The following is a 14,210-nucleotide window of genomic DNA, read 5'->3' as shown; positions in this document are numbered from 1 at the left end:
AAGCAAAGTTGGCAAAACATCTTGGAATCTAACTATTTTCTACCCAGGGGTGAGTTTGGGGGCATCCTTACTTTGTGTTTTATTTATTCAGGACAGATAACCCTCCACTTGTTCCCCCTCTCTGAGTGGGCTACCTCCTTCCTCTCCGCCTGTGGGACCGTTGTGGACTGGGCGGAAGCCTCAGGGTTACTCCCAAGCCTAATGGCAGTGCGGGGGGTCAGAGTCCGCACCCCCCACCCCGCCCCCAAGAGGAGCAGCGCGTTGCTACCAGCAGAGACGAGCGATCCAGGCGGCGCAGCCAAGGGAAGAGGGGGCGCGGGTTGGAATGCGTGGGAGCGCGGAGGACGTAGACAAGGAGGTGGAGAATAAGCCAGAGAGAGACAGGAGGGAGGCTCTCGGAGCAGCGAACATCCGCTCTTGATCCGGAGCCTAGCAGCGGGAGCTTGGGAGAGGGTAGGGAGTGCGGCGCATCCTTGCCTGAGCCTGTGTGGCTGCCTAGCCGTGCTCTCGCCAGCGCCATTGGTCTTCAGGGCTCCCAAGGATGGAGGAATCTAGGGAGACGTCGTCGTCCTCCAACAACTCTTCAGAAGAGCTAAGTTCCGCGCTGCAGCTGTCCAAGGGCATGTCGATCTTCTTAGACGTAAGTACAAAGGGAAGGGGTTAGGTCGATGTGTCTCAGGGGCTTTCCTCTTCGCTGGAAGGAGGAGTTTCCAGCCAGGTGTCCATCAGCCGGTATTTTGCCTCCAGAACACCTGAGAGAACTAGCTCCTACCTCGCTTCCCTCTCTCCCTGGAAAACCACTCAGGCAAATGCCTGGGAAATAACCGACACTCAACTTGTCAAAAGGGCTGGCCCAGTCCTGCGACCTGGGGCTTAACAACCCCTAATATATTCCCAAAAGTTAATTCCCCAACAGCCTGGATTTCGATAGGGACTAGGTTTGTAAATACAACAGTCTCCATTCAGGTGAATAGAGTATTTTAAAGGGGGTAAAGCTGGGGGGTGTTGGCGTTGTCCCAACTCATCTCCAATATGCCCTATTTTCAGCTCCCATCTTTCCCACGCTCTAAAGTGATCTGGGGAATCAACAGAGATTGCTATGCCGGCCATCCTCCAACAACCCCCCCATCCCCAAAAAACAATCACTTGAAAACATATTTTTCTTTTTATTACCAGCAGTCGCCAAGACTTTCATAATGATTCCTTTTTCGCTGCTATCTCCTATTTTTACATTTTTCTTTCCTGCTATTGGCCTTCTGTAACTCTCCAAGTTGTAATTACTGTCATTATCTTCATCAATTCTAGAATTTAGCTGTTGTTCTTTTGGTCCTCACCGTGGCTTGCTTATTGATTCCCTCACTCCATTTCTCTGATTTTGAATAATCGTTTTTCATTCTTTCTTTCCCTTTCTCTGCTATTTTTCTGCCCTCATGCTGTGGTTTCTATCTCTGTAGCAGTTTTATTTCTTATTTATTTCTCAATTTTGCTTTACTCTCCCTTCCTGCCATTCTCTATATTTCTCACCGTTTTGCTTAGCTCTTTCCTCTGCCTTTAGGTTTTATGGTTTTCCTATCCCTCAGTTGCCTGCAGGCTCTCAGCACTCTCAGCCCCTCAGCTGTCACATTCGTCCTGTCCCTTGAGGTAGTTTCTGGCTCAGTGGGGACAATTCTGTCATGATAAAAAAAAATGGGCAGAGGGCATTGAAGAATGATTTTTCTTTTTCCCCTAACCCGAGTTATCATTTCTTATAAAAGTTGAAGTGAGGGGGCCAGAGGCCAAATACATTTATTTGTGGAGAGATTAAAATATGAGGAAATCAAGTTATCAGTATCATAATGGTGGAGCAGAGATAATGAATATAAGGAAGAGGGGGCAGGGAGCCCTCCCAAGTTTATTTTGAATGGATTAGCTGAGAAACCTCCATCAATAATTAAACCTGGGGTAGGACAAAAGATATAGATAAGATTCACCTGCATTTCCTGGCCAGCTTCTCTCATCACCGTGCAGTTGCAATTAGAAATACAGGCTTTCTGGGTGGGCCATCTTCTTCCCACCAGTGCATATGTGGGATTCCCATTCCTTCCACTCAATAGGATTGTTAATACCTCATTTTTCATGAGCACTAATCTCTGCTTAGTTTGGGTCAATCAGATGTTGTTATTGGTGCTATTGGTTACACTGGCTGATACTATACTTTTTAAGTCTTGCCATTCAAGGCAAAAAAAAAAAAAAAGCCCCTGAGGAACTGAGGTGGGAGAAGGAGGAGGCACACAGCACACCAGAGAAGGAAATCCTCAGGGATAGAGTTAGAGTTCCTGAAAATCATGTCAGTGATAAGGTTTACGGATAAACAGTTATGAGATTGATTCAAAGAAGGCAAGAGGGGCCTTCATTCATTCTGATCTATCTTCGGTGTTTCACCCAAGGATATCAAGTGCCTCCCTATGACTTTTTTATTTTTCTGGAGAAAATTTATTTATTTATTTTTCTTCCAGTTTTATTGAAAGATAATTGACATACAGCACTATGTATTTGTGTACACTTGCATATATTATGAAATGATTTCCCCAGTATGTTTAGTGAACACCTATCATCTCATATAGATAGCAGTTTAAAGAAAGAGAAAAAAAAATGTTTTCTCTTGTAATGAAAACTCTTAGGATTTACTCTCTTAACAATTTTCACATGTAACATACAGTAGTGTTGACTTCATTTATCATGTTGTACATTACATCCTTAGTACTTATGTATCTTGTACAGGAATTTATGCCTTTTGACTGTCTCATCTATCCCATTCCATCTCCCTACCCCATGTCTCTGGTAACCACAAATCTGATCTCTTTTTCTATGAATGTGTCTGTTTGATTTTGAAGTGTAATTGACCCACAATACAATGTTAGCTCTTGTTAAACAGCATAGAGAACTGAAATTTCTATTCATTTCAAAATGATCTCCGTGATAAGTCTAGATAAAAATCTGTCACCAAAGATTTTACACAGTTATTGGCTGTATTCCCCACATTATACATTTTATACCTGTAACATTTTTTTTTTTTGCAACTAGAAGTTTGTACCTCAATCTCCCTCACTTATTTCTTTCCTGTCCCGACTCTTCTCTCCTCTGGCAACCACTCTGTATGTATAACTCTGTTTCTCTTTCGTTATGTTTGTTCATTTGCTTTGTTTTTTAGACTCCACATATAAGTGATATCACATGGTATTCATCTTTCTCTATCTGATTTATTTCACTTAGCCTAATACCCTCAAGGTCCATCTATGTTGTCACAAATGGTAAGATTTCACTCTTTTTTTATGGCTGAGTAATGTTTTATTGTGCATATGTCTAGATCTTTCTATCTATCATCTATCTATCAATCTACCACTTCTTCTTTATCCATTCATCTATTGATGGGTACTTAGGTTGCTTTCATATGTTGGCTATTGTAAATAAGGCTGCCATGAACGTGAGGGGGGTGGGTATATCTCTTTTCTAATTAGGGTTTTCCTTTTCATTGAATAAATACCTAGGAGTGGAATTGAGGCCTCTTCATACTGTTTTCTGTAGTGGCTGCACCAATTTACATTCCTACCAACTGTGCTTAAGGGTTCCCTTTTTCCACACCCTCCCTAACACTTGTATTTGTTGTCTTTTTTGACAATATCCATTCTGATAAGTGTGACGTACTGTTCTTTTGATTTGCATTTCCCTGATAATTACTGGTGTTGAACACCTTTTCATGTACCTATTGATTATCTGTATATGTTCCTTGGAAACATGTCTATTCAGATCCTCTTCCCATTTTTAAATTGAGTCTTTGGGTTTTTGGATGTTGAGTTGTACCACTTCCTTGTATATTTTGGATATCAACCTCTTATTGGATATATCATTTGCAAATACCTTCTCCCATTCAGTAAATGTCCTTTTCATTTTTTTGATAGTTTCCTTCACAGAGCAAAAGGTTGTACTTTTAGGTTTTTAGGCCCATTTATTTATGCTTGCTTTTGTTTCCCTTGACTGAGGAGACATATTCAAAAAAAAATTACTAAGAATGATGTCAGAGAGCATACAGCCTATTTTATCTTCAGGAAGTTTTAGAGTTTCAGGTCTTACGTTTAAGTCTTTAATCCATTTTGAATTTATTTTTGGGCATAGTCTGAGAGAATAGTCCAGTTTGATTCTTTTGCTTGTAGCTGTTCAGTTTACTCAATACCAAGTATTGAAGAGGCTTTTTCCCCCGTATGTCATAGATATTTCCTCCTTTGTCATAGATAATATAAGTGTGGGTTGATTTCAGGATTCTATTCTGTTCCACTTATCTGTGTCTGTTTTTTTTTGTCAGTACCATACTGTTTTGATAATTGTGGCTTTGTAGTATATTTGAAATCAGGAAACATGATACCTCCAGCTTTGTTCTGTCTCAAGATTTTCTGGCTATTTGCAGTTTTTTGTATTTCAATACAAATTTTACAAGTATTTGTTCTAATTCTATGAATGCAGTTGGTGTTTTGATAGAGATTGCCTTGAATTTATAGATTGCCTTGGGTAGTATGGTCATTTTAACAACATTAATTCTTCTAATCCATAAACATGTATATCTTTCCATCTGTTTATATCACCTTCAATTTCTTTCATTGGTGTTTTATAATTTTCTGAAAGAAATTTACAAGTTTCTTACCTCCATGGTTGGATTTTTTCCTAGGCTTTTATTGTTTTTGATGTTATATAAATGTAAATATGGTTGCTTTCTTAATCTCTTTTTTGATAGCTCATTGTCAGTGTAAAGACATACAACAGATTTCTATATGTTAATTAATCTGTATACGAAATTCACTGATGAGTTCTGGTAGTTTTTTGGTGGCATATTTAGGATTTTATGTGTATAATAGCATGAAATCTGCAAACAGTGGTAGTTCTACTTCTTCCATTCTTGTACTGGCCTGATGATGGGCAGGGCCAGGGTCCACTGGGCCCTGGGGCTTGTGCCAGCCTACTGATTTATGGGGTCAGTATTACACAGCAGCCTGTGGGTCTGCAGAGGTCCTGGGACTGATTTCAGTGCCCTGGTTGGCAGGGCTGGAGTCTAAGTGTTCCTTGAGCTTGTGTTTGTTCACTGGTGTCTGAGATTGGTTTTGGAGCTAGTGCTAGTTGGTGTTTGAGATTGGTTTTGGAGCTGGTCCGAGAAGCTGGGTCCCAAGGTCTCTGGATGCCAAGCTCTGGGGATTCTGAGGCTAGAATCATAGCACTGGTGTGCGGGGATGGGTCCTGAGTCCTTTAATGGACAGAGATATGTCCTGGAGAAGCTGAGGGGTTAGAGGTTCCTAAGTAGCAAGCCTGCTGGTGGGTTGGACTGTGTCCTTGACTGGCTAGTTGCTTTGCTTGGCCCAATACTAGTGCCCACAGATTGGTGGACAGGTCTGGGCCCTGGGGCTAGTAAGCTAAAAGGGAGGATTCCAAAATGGCAATTGTCAGCACCTATGTTCTTGTGATAGAATAAGCCTCCTCCATCCCAAATAGCTGCTGCCTCTGTCTGTGTCCCCAGGGTGAGCTCCACTTGTCTCTTGCCTCTCCCAAAGGCTCTCCAGGATCAGCAAATGGGTCTGACCTTGGCTTATTTCAAATGATTCCTTCTGCCATGGGTCCTGGAGTGTGTGAGATTTTGTATCCACCCTTTAGAAGTGGAGTCTATATTTCCCAGGGTCTTCTGGCTCTACCATAAGTAAGCCCCACTGGCCTTCAGAGCCAAATGTTTTGAGGGCTTACTTGTCTTCCTGGTGCTCAGACCCCTCACTACTTGGGAGAACTTCTGCAATTGTAATTATCCTCCTCATTGTGGGTCACCCACCTTGGAAGTATGAGTCTTAATTATATGATGTCTCCACCCATCCTACATGTCTTATTGTAGTTCCTTCTTTTTTTCAATTTTTTTAAAAATTTTACACAATTTTGAAATGTTACTTCCCATTTATAATTATCATAAAACATTGGCTGTATTCACTGTGTTGTACAATACATCCTCGTTCCTATCTTACACTCAGTACTTTGTACATCCCACTACCCCACTCCTATATTGCCCCCCTCACTGGCAACCACTAGTTTTTTCTCTGTATCTGTGATTCTGCTTCTTTTTGTTATATTCACTAGTTTGTGGTATTTTTTAGAATTCATTTGTGACATCATACTGTATTTGTCTTTCTCTGTCAGACTTACTTTACTTAGCATTATGCCCTCCAAGTCCATCCATGTTGCTACAAATGGCACAATTTTATTATTTTTTATGACTGAGTAGTATTCCAGAGTGTGTGTGTGTGTGTGTGCGTGCACACATATACACACACGTGCATGCATGTGTGTGTATGCCACATTTTATTTATCTGTTCCTCTGTGATGGACACTTAGGTTGTGTGCATATCTTAGCAATTGTAAATGATGCTGCTGTGAACACTGGGCTGCATGTATCTTTTTGAATTAGTGTTTTTGTTTTTTTTTTCATATATATATTCCCAGGAGTGTAATTACTGAGCCATAAGGTAGGTCTATTTTTAATTTTATGAGGAACCTCCATACTGTTTTCCACAGTAGCTATACCAATTAACAAGAGTCCCCATTTCTTCACATCATAGCCAACATTCGTTACTTGTGCTCTCATGGATGATAGCCATTCTGACAGGTGAGGTGATATCTTATAGTGGTTTTAATTTCCATTTCCCTCATGATTAGCAATGCTGAGCATCTTTTCATGTGTCTGCTGGCCATCTGTATTTCATCTTTGGAAAAATGTCTATTCAGTTCTTACGCCCCTTTTTAACTGAGTTGTTTGTTTTTGATGTTGAGTTGTTTTAGCTATTTATATGTGTTATATATTAATCCTTTATTGGTCATATGATTTACAAATATTTTCTCCCTTTCAGTAGATTGTCTTTTTGTTTTGCCCACATGTTATTTCCTTCTTTATGTCTTCAGTGTATGAGAACTTTTCTGCTAGATTCCAGTCGTTTTCATCAATAGTTGCTCTGTAAATAGAATACCTCTGCCCATGGGAAGAGGTAAATTCATGGTCTTCCTACTCTGCCATCCTGGCCAAAACCCTTCTCTATGACTGTTTAAAAGCAGTGATTCTGTAGAGATGAATGGATTGAACTATGTAAATGGAAAGTCATCCTCACTAAGACACACACCTACTTAGCCCAAGAGTTCAAACTGCTACTTAAAAATAAGAAAAAAGAGGAAATTAAGATCTCATTTATTTTATATATATGCATGATTGTTCCCAAGTTCAGTAAATAAACAGCTTCAGGTCCTTGTTCTGAAAGAATGTGTACTCTATGAATAGGACAACTTTGTGTTCTTATATTTATTTCTATAATTTAAAAATAAAAATATACAACTGATTTCATATGAGAGGTGCTTATTTGCCAGTAAAATGATAGAGTCTCCACAAAACTGCCACTGGATTTTATCTTGAATAGAAAATACTTTGTTTACACTTTTCTTTGAGATATTTTGTGAAAAATGTAACCCTTGTGAAAATTTGAGATATTTTGTGAAAAATTTAACCCTATGTGACATGAAAAAGGATTTGTTACTCAGGGATTTTTGAGTTCTTTATTCCTGAATCATATTGCTTTTACCAAAAATAAAAATTAAATTATAAATATATAATTATATTTGATTCATTATTCTAGTAGCACTGCTAAGTAAGATTGCTTTTTGAATTATGATCAGGTTGTAATAAGTAGGTGATAGATATTCCCTTTTCCAAAGAGGAACAAAAATGAAATTGATCTTCTGCATCACACTGACTAATTTCCATATCTGAGGAAAACTTTGATTTTCAGTGTTTATATTCCAGTGCCACTGCTTTAACAAATAACTCTAACTGCTTTTGAGGATACTATTAATGACATGGCTAGCTATATCCAGCTAGTTAGAAACTAGCCATAGATCAGAAAGTCAGAGATTTACCACCACTGTTGGCTTTTGCTTCATTTTCTTTATATCCATATCAGTAAAAATAATGAGTTTTATATTTAATTTGAAAGGTTGTCGTGAGAATGAAATAAAAGATCATAGCATAGGAAACTGAGAAAAAAGGATATGTGCTAAATTTGAACTATTATTTTTACATCATTGTTCCATGCTGAATGCATCAAAAATGATAGGCAAACCCACAAAATAATACAGAGACTATTTATTTTCAAATCTAATTTGTATGAAATACTTCTAAAAAGTGTCAGAATTAGTATCAGAATAATGACAATAAAGACAAAAATAAACCAATGGGACCTAATTAAAACTCAAAAGCTTTTGCACAGCAAAGGAACCATTAAAAAATGAAAAGACAGTCCACAAAATGGGAGAAAATCTTTGCAAACAATGCAGCCAACTAAAGCTTAATCTCCAAAATACACAAACAACTCATACAACTCAACAACAAAAAAACAAACTCAAATTGAGAATTGGGCAGAAGACCTAAATAGACATTTCTCCAAAGAAGACATAGAGATAGCAGGCACATGAAAAAATGCTCAACATTACTAATTATTAGAGAAATGCAGATCAAAACTACAATGAGCTACCATTGCAAACCAGTCAAAATGGCCATCATTGACAAGTTCACAAACAACAAAGGCAGGAGAGGACATGAAGAAAAGGGACCCTCCTTCACTGTTGGTGGGAAAGGAAATTGGTACAACCACTATGGAAAGCAGTATGGTGGTGGTTCCTGAAAACCGTTATGTGATCCAGCAATCCCACTCCTGGGCATATATCTAGACAAAACATTCATTGAAAAAGATACATGCACCCCCTCTGTTCATTGCAGCACTAGTCACAAAGCCCAGACATGGAAACAACCAAAGTGTCCATTGACAGATGAATGAATTAAGATGTAGTACATTTATGCAATGGAATACTATTCTGCCATAAAACAGACAAAATAATGCCATTTGCAGCAACATGGATGGAAGTAAAGTTTCTCATACTAAGTGAAGTAAGTCAGAAAGAGAAAGACAAACACCATGTATTATTACTTATATGTGGAGTCTAAAATATGGCACACATGACCCATCTACAAAACAGTAACAGAGGAGTTCCCATTGTGGCGCAGTGGTTAACGAATCCGACTAGGAACGCTGAGGTTGTGGGTTCGATCCCTGGCCTTGCTCAGTGGCTTAACAATCCGGTGTTGCCGTGAGCTGTGGTGTAGGTTGCAGACACGGCTTGGATCCCACGTTGCTGTGGCTGTGGCGTAGGCCGGCAGCTGCAGCTCCGATTCGACCCCTAGCCTGGGAACCTCCATATGCCATGGGAGCGGCCCAAGAAATGGCAAAAAGACAAAAAACAAAACAAAACAAAAAACAGAAACAGATCACAGACATGGAGATCAGACTTGTGTTTGTCAGTGGGGAGGTGGGAGAGAAGGGGACAGACCGGGAGTTTGGTGTTGGTAGATGCAAACATTTCATTTAGAATGGATAAGTAATGATGTCCTACCATGCAGCACATGGAACTGTGCTCAGTCTCTTGGGTTAGAACATGATGGAAGATAGTATTAAAAAAAGAAGAAAGCATGTGTGTGTGTGGCTGGGTCACTTTACTATACAGAAGAAATTGCAGGAACATTGTAAATCAACTATACTTTAGTAAAAAATCAGTATGTACTGATTACCTTTTCCCCATCCATCTTTCAATGTCCATTTACCTGCATCCTATCTCATGATGACTAATTGCCTGGTAGCAAAACTACATGGTAGGTGTCCAGGCCCACACACCATGACTCAACTGCTAGGTTGATCCTCCTGAATGGAACATTCTGGATGAGTCCCTACTCCCTGCCCCATAGCCCAGTTTCTTAGGAGTCTACTAAGTGACTGATAGCTCATCTTATTACCTAATTTTAACCTGGTACATGAGAGGAGGCACTTAGCAAATATTAGTTCAGTAAGTGTTGATAGTGTTAATTTTTTATGCCTCCAAGGTAATATTTGCATTTCAACACCTGCATTCAATAACTTAAAGTGAAAAGTGAAGAATTTTAAGCCATCCAAGAATATCTTTCAGGATGCTATTTGATAATCCTTAAATTGTTGCCAAAACTTAACACCATCTACATTTAATACCATGATATTTAAATGTATTTATTATCTATCTTGTGAAAGCAACCAGTAAGATTATCTGACACAGATTACTATGGTTCATAACATAATGAACTCAATTCTCATTTACAAGTCCTTTTTTTATTAGTCTGAGGGCTCGCAGGCAAATTTACAGCAGAGACACTTCTGTTCATATTTAGTTAAAAATAACTGTCTTAATTGCATCTATAAGAAGATGAATGTTATTTAAGATTGTTGTTTATGAAATGAGATGATGACAGTCTTGAGTCCAAGTCTCTGGTGTTTTGTTATTCCTATTGTAATTATTTCAAATGCATCAGGATACAGTAGAGCTTGAAATAGAATCTTAGAGTATGTCAAAGGAAGAAATAGACTATGTTTTGTTTCTCCCCAGCTCTGTCTTCAAGTTTCAGAGGAGAGGAAGAAGCTGGTTATGATGGAGAAATGAGAAATGGACTTCCAAAATCCCCACTAGAAATTACTTCTGTATTGTAAAAAAGAAGCTGTGTCTAGTTTTGCTCTAAACATATAAGCTCTTACTATTGAAAGCAGTCCTACTGCAGTAATTAAATAAATTTAGTTTAAAAGGGGACAACTTTTATGCACTCAGTTCCGGGTGATACATATCTGTTACTGGAAATTTTTCAGGGGAGAAATTTTAGCAATAATATTAGTATTTTATAATAAAAATGCATTGTAGTGATGAATACATTTATGCATACTTCATCTCCATGAAATCAGCAGAAGGAAAGGTAGATTATATTTCTGTAGTGGAAATCAGTAAACAGAAAACTTTGATAACGAAAACTGTTGCTGATATTTCTAGATGGCCACCAAGAAGTGATGACCTAAATATAAGAGTATTTATAGGTATTAAACATACCTATAAATTGCTCAGGAAGAGCAGTCCTTAATTACCCCTTTCATTTGATTAAAGCTTGTCTTTGTAATATGGTGAAGGGACATTTTCTTTGGTACTATGTATGACAAAGCTGTGTATTATCTTACCCAGATTTTTCTATTAATATACAGTATGAATTAGGACCAATTTGATGGTTGCTAACAGAAAAAATAACCCAAACTATCTTAAGATTTAAAAATTAAAACAATTTATTGACTCTTGTAATGAAAAGCAAAGGTCGTCTTTTCAGGATCAAGTGATCAGGGACTCAGAGAGTGTCCTTGTGATCCAGTTTCTCTCAATCTTTTGACACATCATTCCTTTTTTTTTTTTTTTGTCTTTTCTAGGGCCGCACCCACAACATATGGAGGTTCCCAGGCTAGGGGTCTAACTGGAGCTGCAGCTGCCGGCCTACACCAGGGCCAGAGCAACACGGGATCCAAGCCCTCTCTGCAAACTACACCATAGCTCATGGCAATACCAGATCCTTAACCCAGTGAGTGAGGCCAGGGATCAAACCCACAACCTCATGGTTCCTAGTTGGATTCGTTAACCACTGAGCCACAACAGGAACTTCTTGACACACCATTCCTGAGTGTTGGTTATTTCCAGGTTGTATATTATATTAATTTCCTAGTGCTTCGATAATAAAGGACTGAACAAAGGGTAGTTTAAACAAGAAAAATTTATTCTCTCAGTTCTGGAGGCTAGAGGGTGAAATCGAGGTGTAGATAGGACTATACTCCCTTTGAAGTCTCTAGGGAAGATCTGTTCCATGCCTGTCCCCTAGCTTCTAGTGGTAACCATCAGCCCTAGGCATTTCTTAGTTTGCAGCAGTATCACTCTAATACCTGCCCATGTCATCACAGAGCCTTCTTCTGTGTCTCTGTATCTCTGAATTTCTCTCCTTATAGAGTCACCAGTCATTGGATTCAGCCCCAATCTAATAAGATCTTGTTTTAGTTTGACTACAACAAAGATCCTATTTCCAAACCAGGTCACATTCACAGTTACTAGGGGTTAAGACTTCAACATTTGTTTTGGAGCAACACAGTTCAACCCACACTGTATACAATCACAAAAAGGCTGACAGAAGCTTCTTATCTGCACTTTCGTAGATTCAAAGTCAACAGAAAAAAAAGTGTGTCTTTCTTGACAAATCAAGCAAAACCAAGGCTTTTTTGACTTTATTGTGCTAATTCCTGAGTAGTCTCTACAAACAGGTTGTGACACTCTGTTAACTAGTGCTCTCCCCAAAAAAGGCCAAGAGTAGAGGGGAGATTGGTTTACCAGAGAAAATTGAAAATCTTTACAAAGATTCTTGATAATCAAGCAGTTCATACCCATCAAAGATAAGTTAAAATACTGCCAGGTAATACAACTAGCTCATAAAAATAAAGTAAGATATAGTATAGGCACATGAGCTCCTAATTATCCAAAATTTATTAATATTGTTTCTGTTTTTCCCCACTTTATTATATGATTGACTTGCACTAAATAGCTCATATTTAAAGTGTAAAGTTGAGTTTTCACATATTTATACATCTATGAAACTTTTACTGCAATCAAGAAAATAAATGTCTACCACTCTAAAAAGTTTCCTCATGCCCTGTTATAATCCAGCCCTGCCCTACTCATTTCCTACACAGCCCTTAATCTGCTCTTACTCTTTGCATTTTCTAGAATTTTATATAAGTAGAATAATACCTCTTTTGTGTCTACATTTTTTACTCAGTATAATTACTTTGAGATCCATCAAGTTATTGTATGCATCAAAAGCACATTCCTTTTTATTGCTCAGTAGTATTCAATGTATGGATATACGATGGCTTCTTTGTCCATTCACTTGTTTATGGACATTGGGTTGTTTTTAATTTTGACTATTATAAATAAAAGTTTCAATTGGAAAACTTTTATTTTAAATTGGTGTTTCTTATGTTTAATAATGGGTAAATTACGTGTGAGTATAATGCTCCCTGCCATGCTTACAAAAAATGGTGATAAAATGTGTCCTTTTTCTTTTCCAGATACTGAGGAGAGCAGACAAAAATGGTAAGACCAAAAATCTATAGTTTCTATTTATTAATCTATTACCTTTTAGATCACTTTATAAAGAATAATATGGAAGAGAGATGGGAACCCAAGAAATTGACACATAAAATGTCAGTTTCTTGTACTTGTAAGATTTTTAGGCAAGTTCATGGCTACAGATACTCATTAGAAGTTGACAGAGGTATTTGTATTTGACGGGAAGATGGAATTTATGCCTTTGAAGTAAGGAGCCATCATACTTGGGCTCTGGCTTTCCCTTTTGTGCTTTAAATTTATTTTTAAGGTAATAACAGCTTCTTTTTGTTGAGTGTCTACTGTGTTCTAGGCATTGGGGCAAGTGCTTTGCATTTGTTATGTCTTAGAGTTAATAGAATATAGAGATAACACTTGAACTTGAGTCTGTGTAGCACCAAAGTATAGGGTCTCCACATCGAACTTTATAGTGGCCTTGGGGACTGCTACTTCACTATTATATGGATGCATGTGTTATCAGAATTATCTTTATTCCATGGCTCTTGGCCACAAATCTCCCATTTGAAGTTTATGCACTGGGGTGGATAATCTATACAGGCAGAGAGGAAAGAGGAACCCTAAGGGAAAATTGTTTTGTCAAAGAAACCACAGTTTAAATGATGCCTGCCCAAAGTCCAATTTTTTAACCTTATAAAAAGCTGCAATAAGCAATATCTTTTGGCTCCTTTATTCTACTACAAATTTTGTTCCATAGAATACCAAATCAGAGGTTATTGAATTTATTCCACTGCTATAGTATAAATTCATAATAGAACTATATTCTTGACAAGAATTTCTTGACAAATTTAGTTTACAAGGACTCCTTTTCTTGAAATCTGATTTCTAATCTATGGGGAGAGAATCTAGATCTGACAGACATATGTCGTAGTCTAGCCATTAAGCAGCCTGATCAAGGAAAGCTTCACTGTCAATCTACGCCTTTTCACACAACAAAAAATGTTAATCCAAGGAGCAATAAAATAGTGGCCCAAATCTGATAATTTTTCTTTTTTTTTTGTCTTTTGTCTTTTTTTGTTGTTGTTGTTGTTGTTGCTATTTCTTGGGCCGCTCCCGCGGCATATGGAGGTTCCCAGGCCAGGGGTTGAATCGGAGCTGTAGCCACCGGCCTA

General features: G+C 38.2%; 1 protein-coding gene across 1 annotated transcript in view; it reads left to right on the top strand.

The window, feature by feature from the left end:
* The first annotated feature begins 377 nt into the window (after window positions 1–377).
* Window positions 378–14,210, top strand: part of NECAB1 (N-terminal EF-hand calcium binding protein 1) — a 233,566-nt gene continuing 219,733 nt past the window's right edge. The window contains exons 1-2 of the mRNA XM_047782941.1: window positions 378–640; window positions 13,044–13,068. Coding sequence (XP_047638897.1) covers window positions 542–640; window positions 13,044–13,068 — 124 coding nt within the window. The 5' untranslated portion in view covers window positions 378–541. The remainder of the gene's footprint in view (window positions 641–13,043; window positions 13,069–14,210) is intronic.

Source organism: Phacochoerus africanus, chromosome 6, assembly GCF_016906955.1.
Source record: "Phacochoerus africanus isolate WHEZ1 chromosome 6, ROS_Pafr_v1, whole genome shotgun sequence".
In the NCBI taxonomy this organism is placed as follows: Eukaryota; Metazoa; Chordata; class Mammalia; order Artiodactyla; family Suidae; genus Phacochoerus; species Phacochoerus africanus.
Note: the sequence above shows the minus strand (reverse complement) of the source record. Positions and strands in the feature narration are given on the sequence as shown.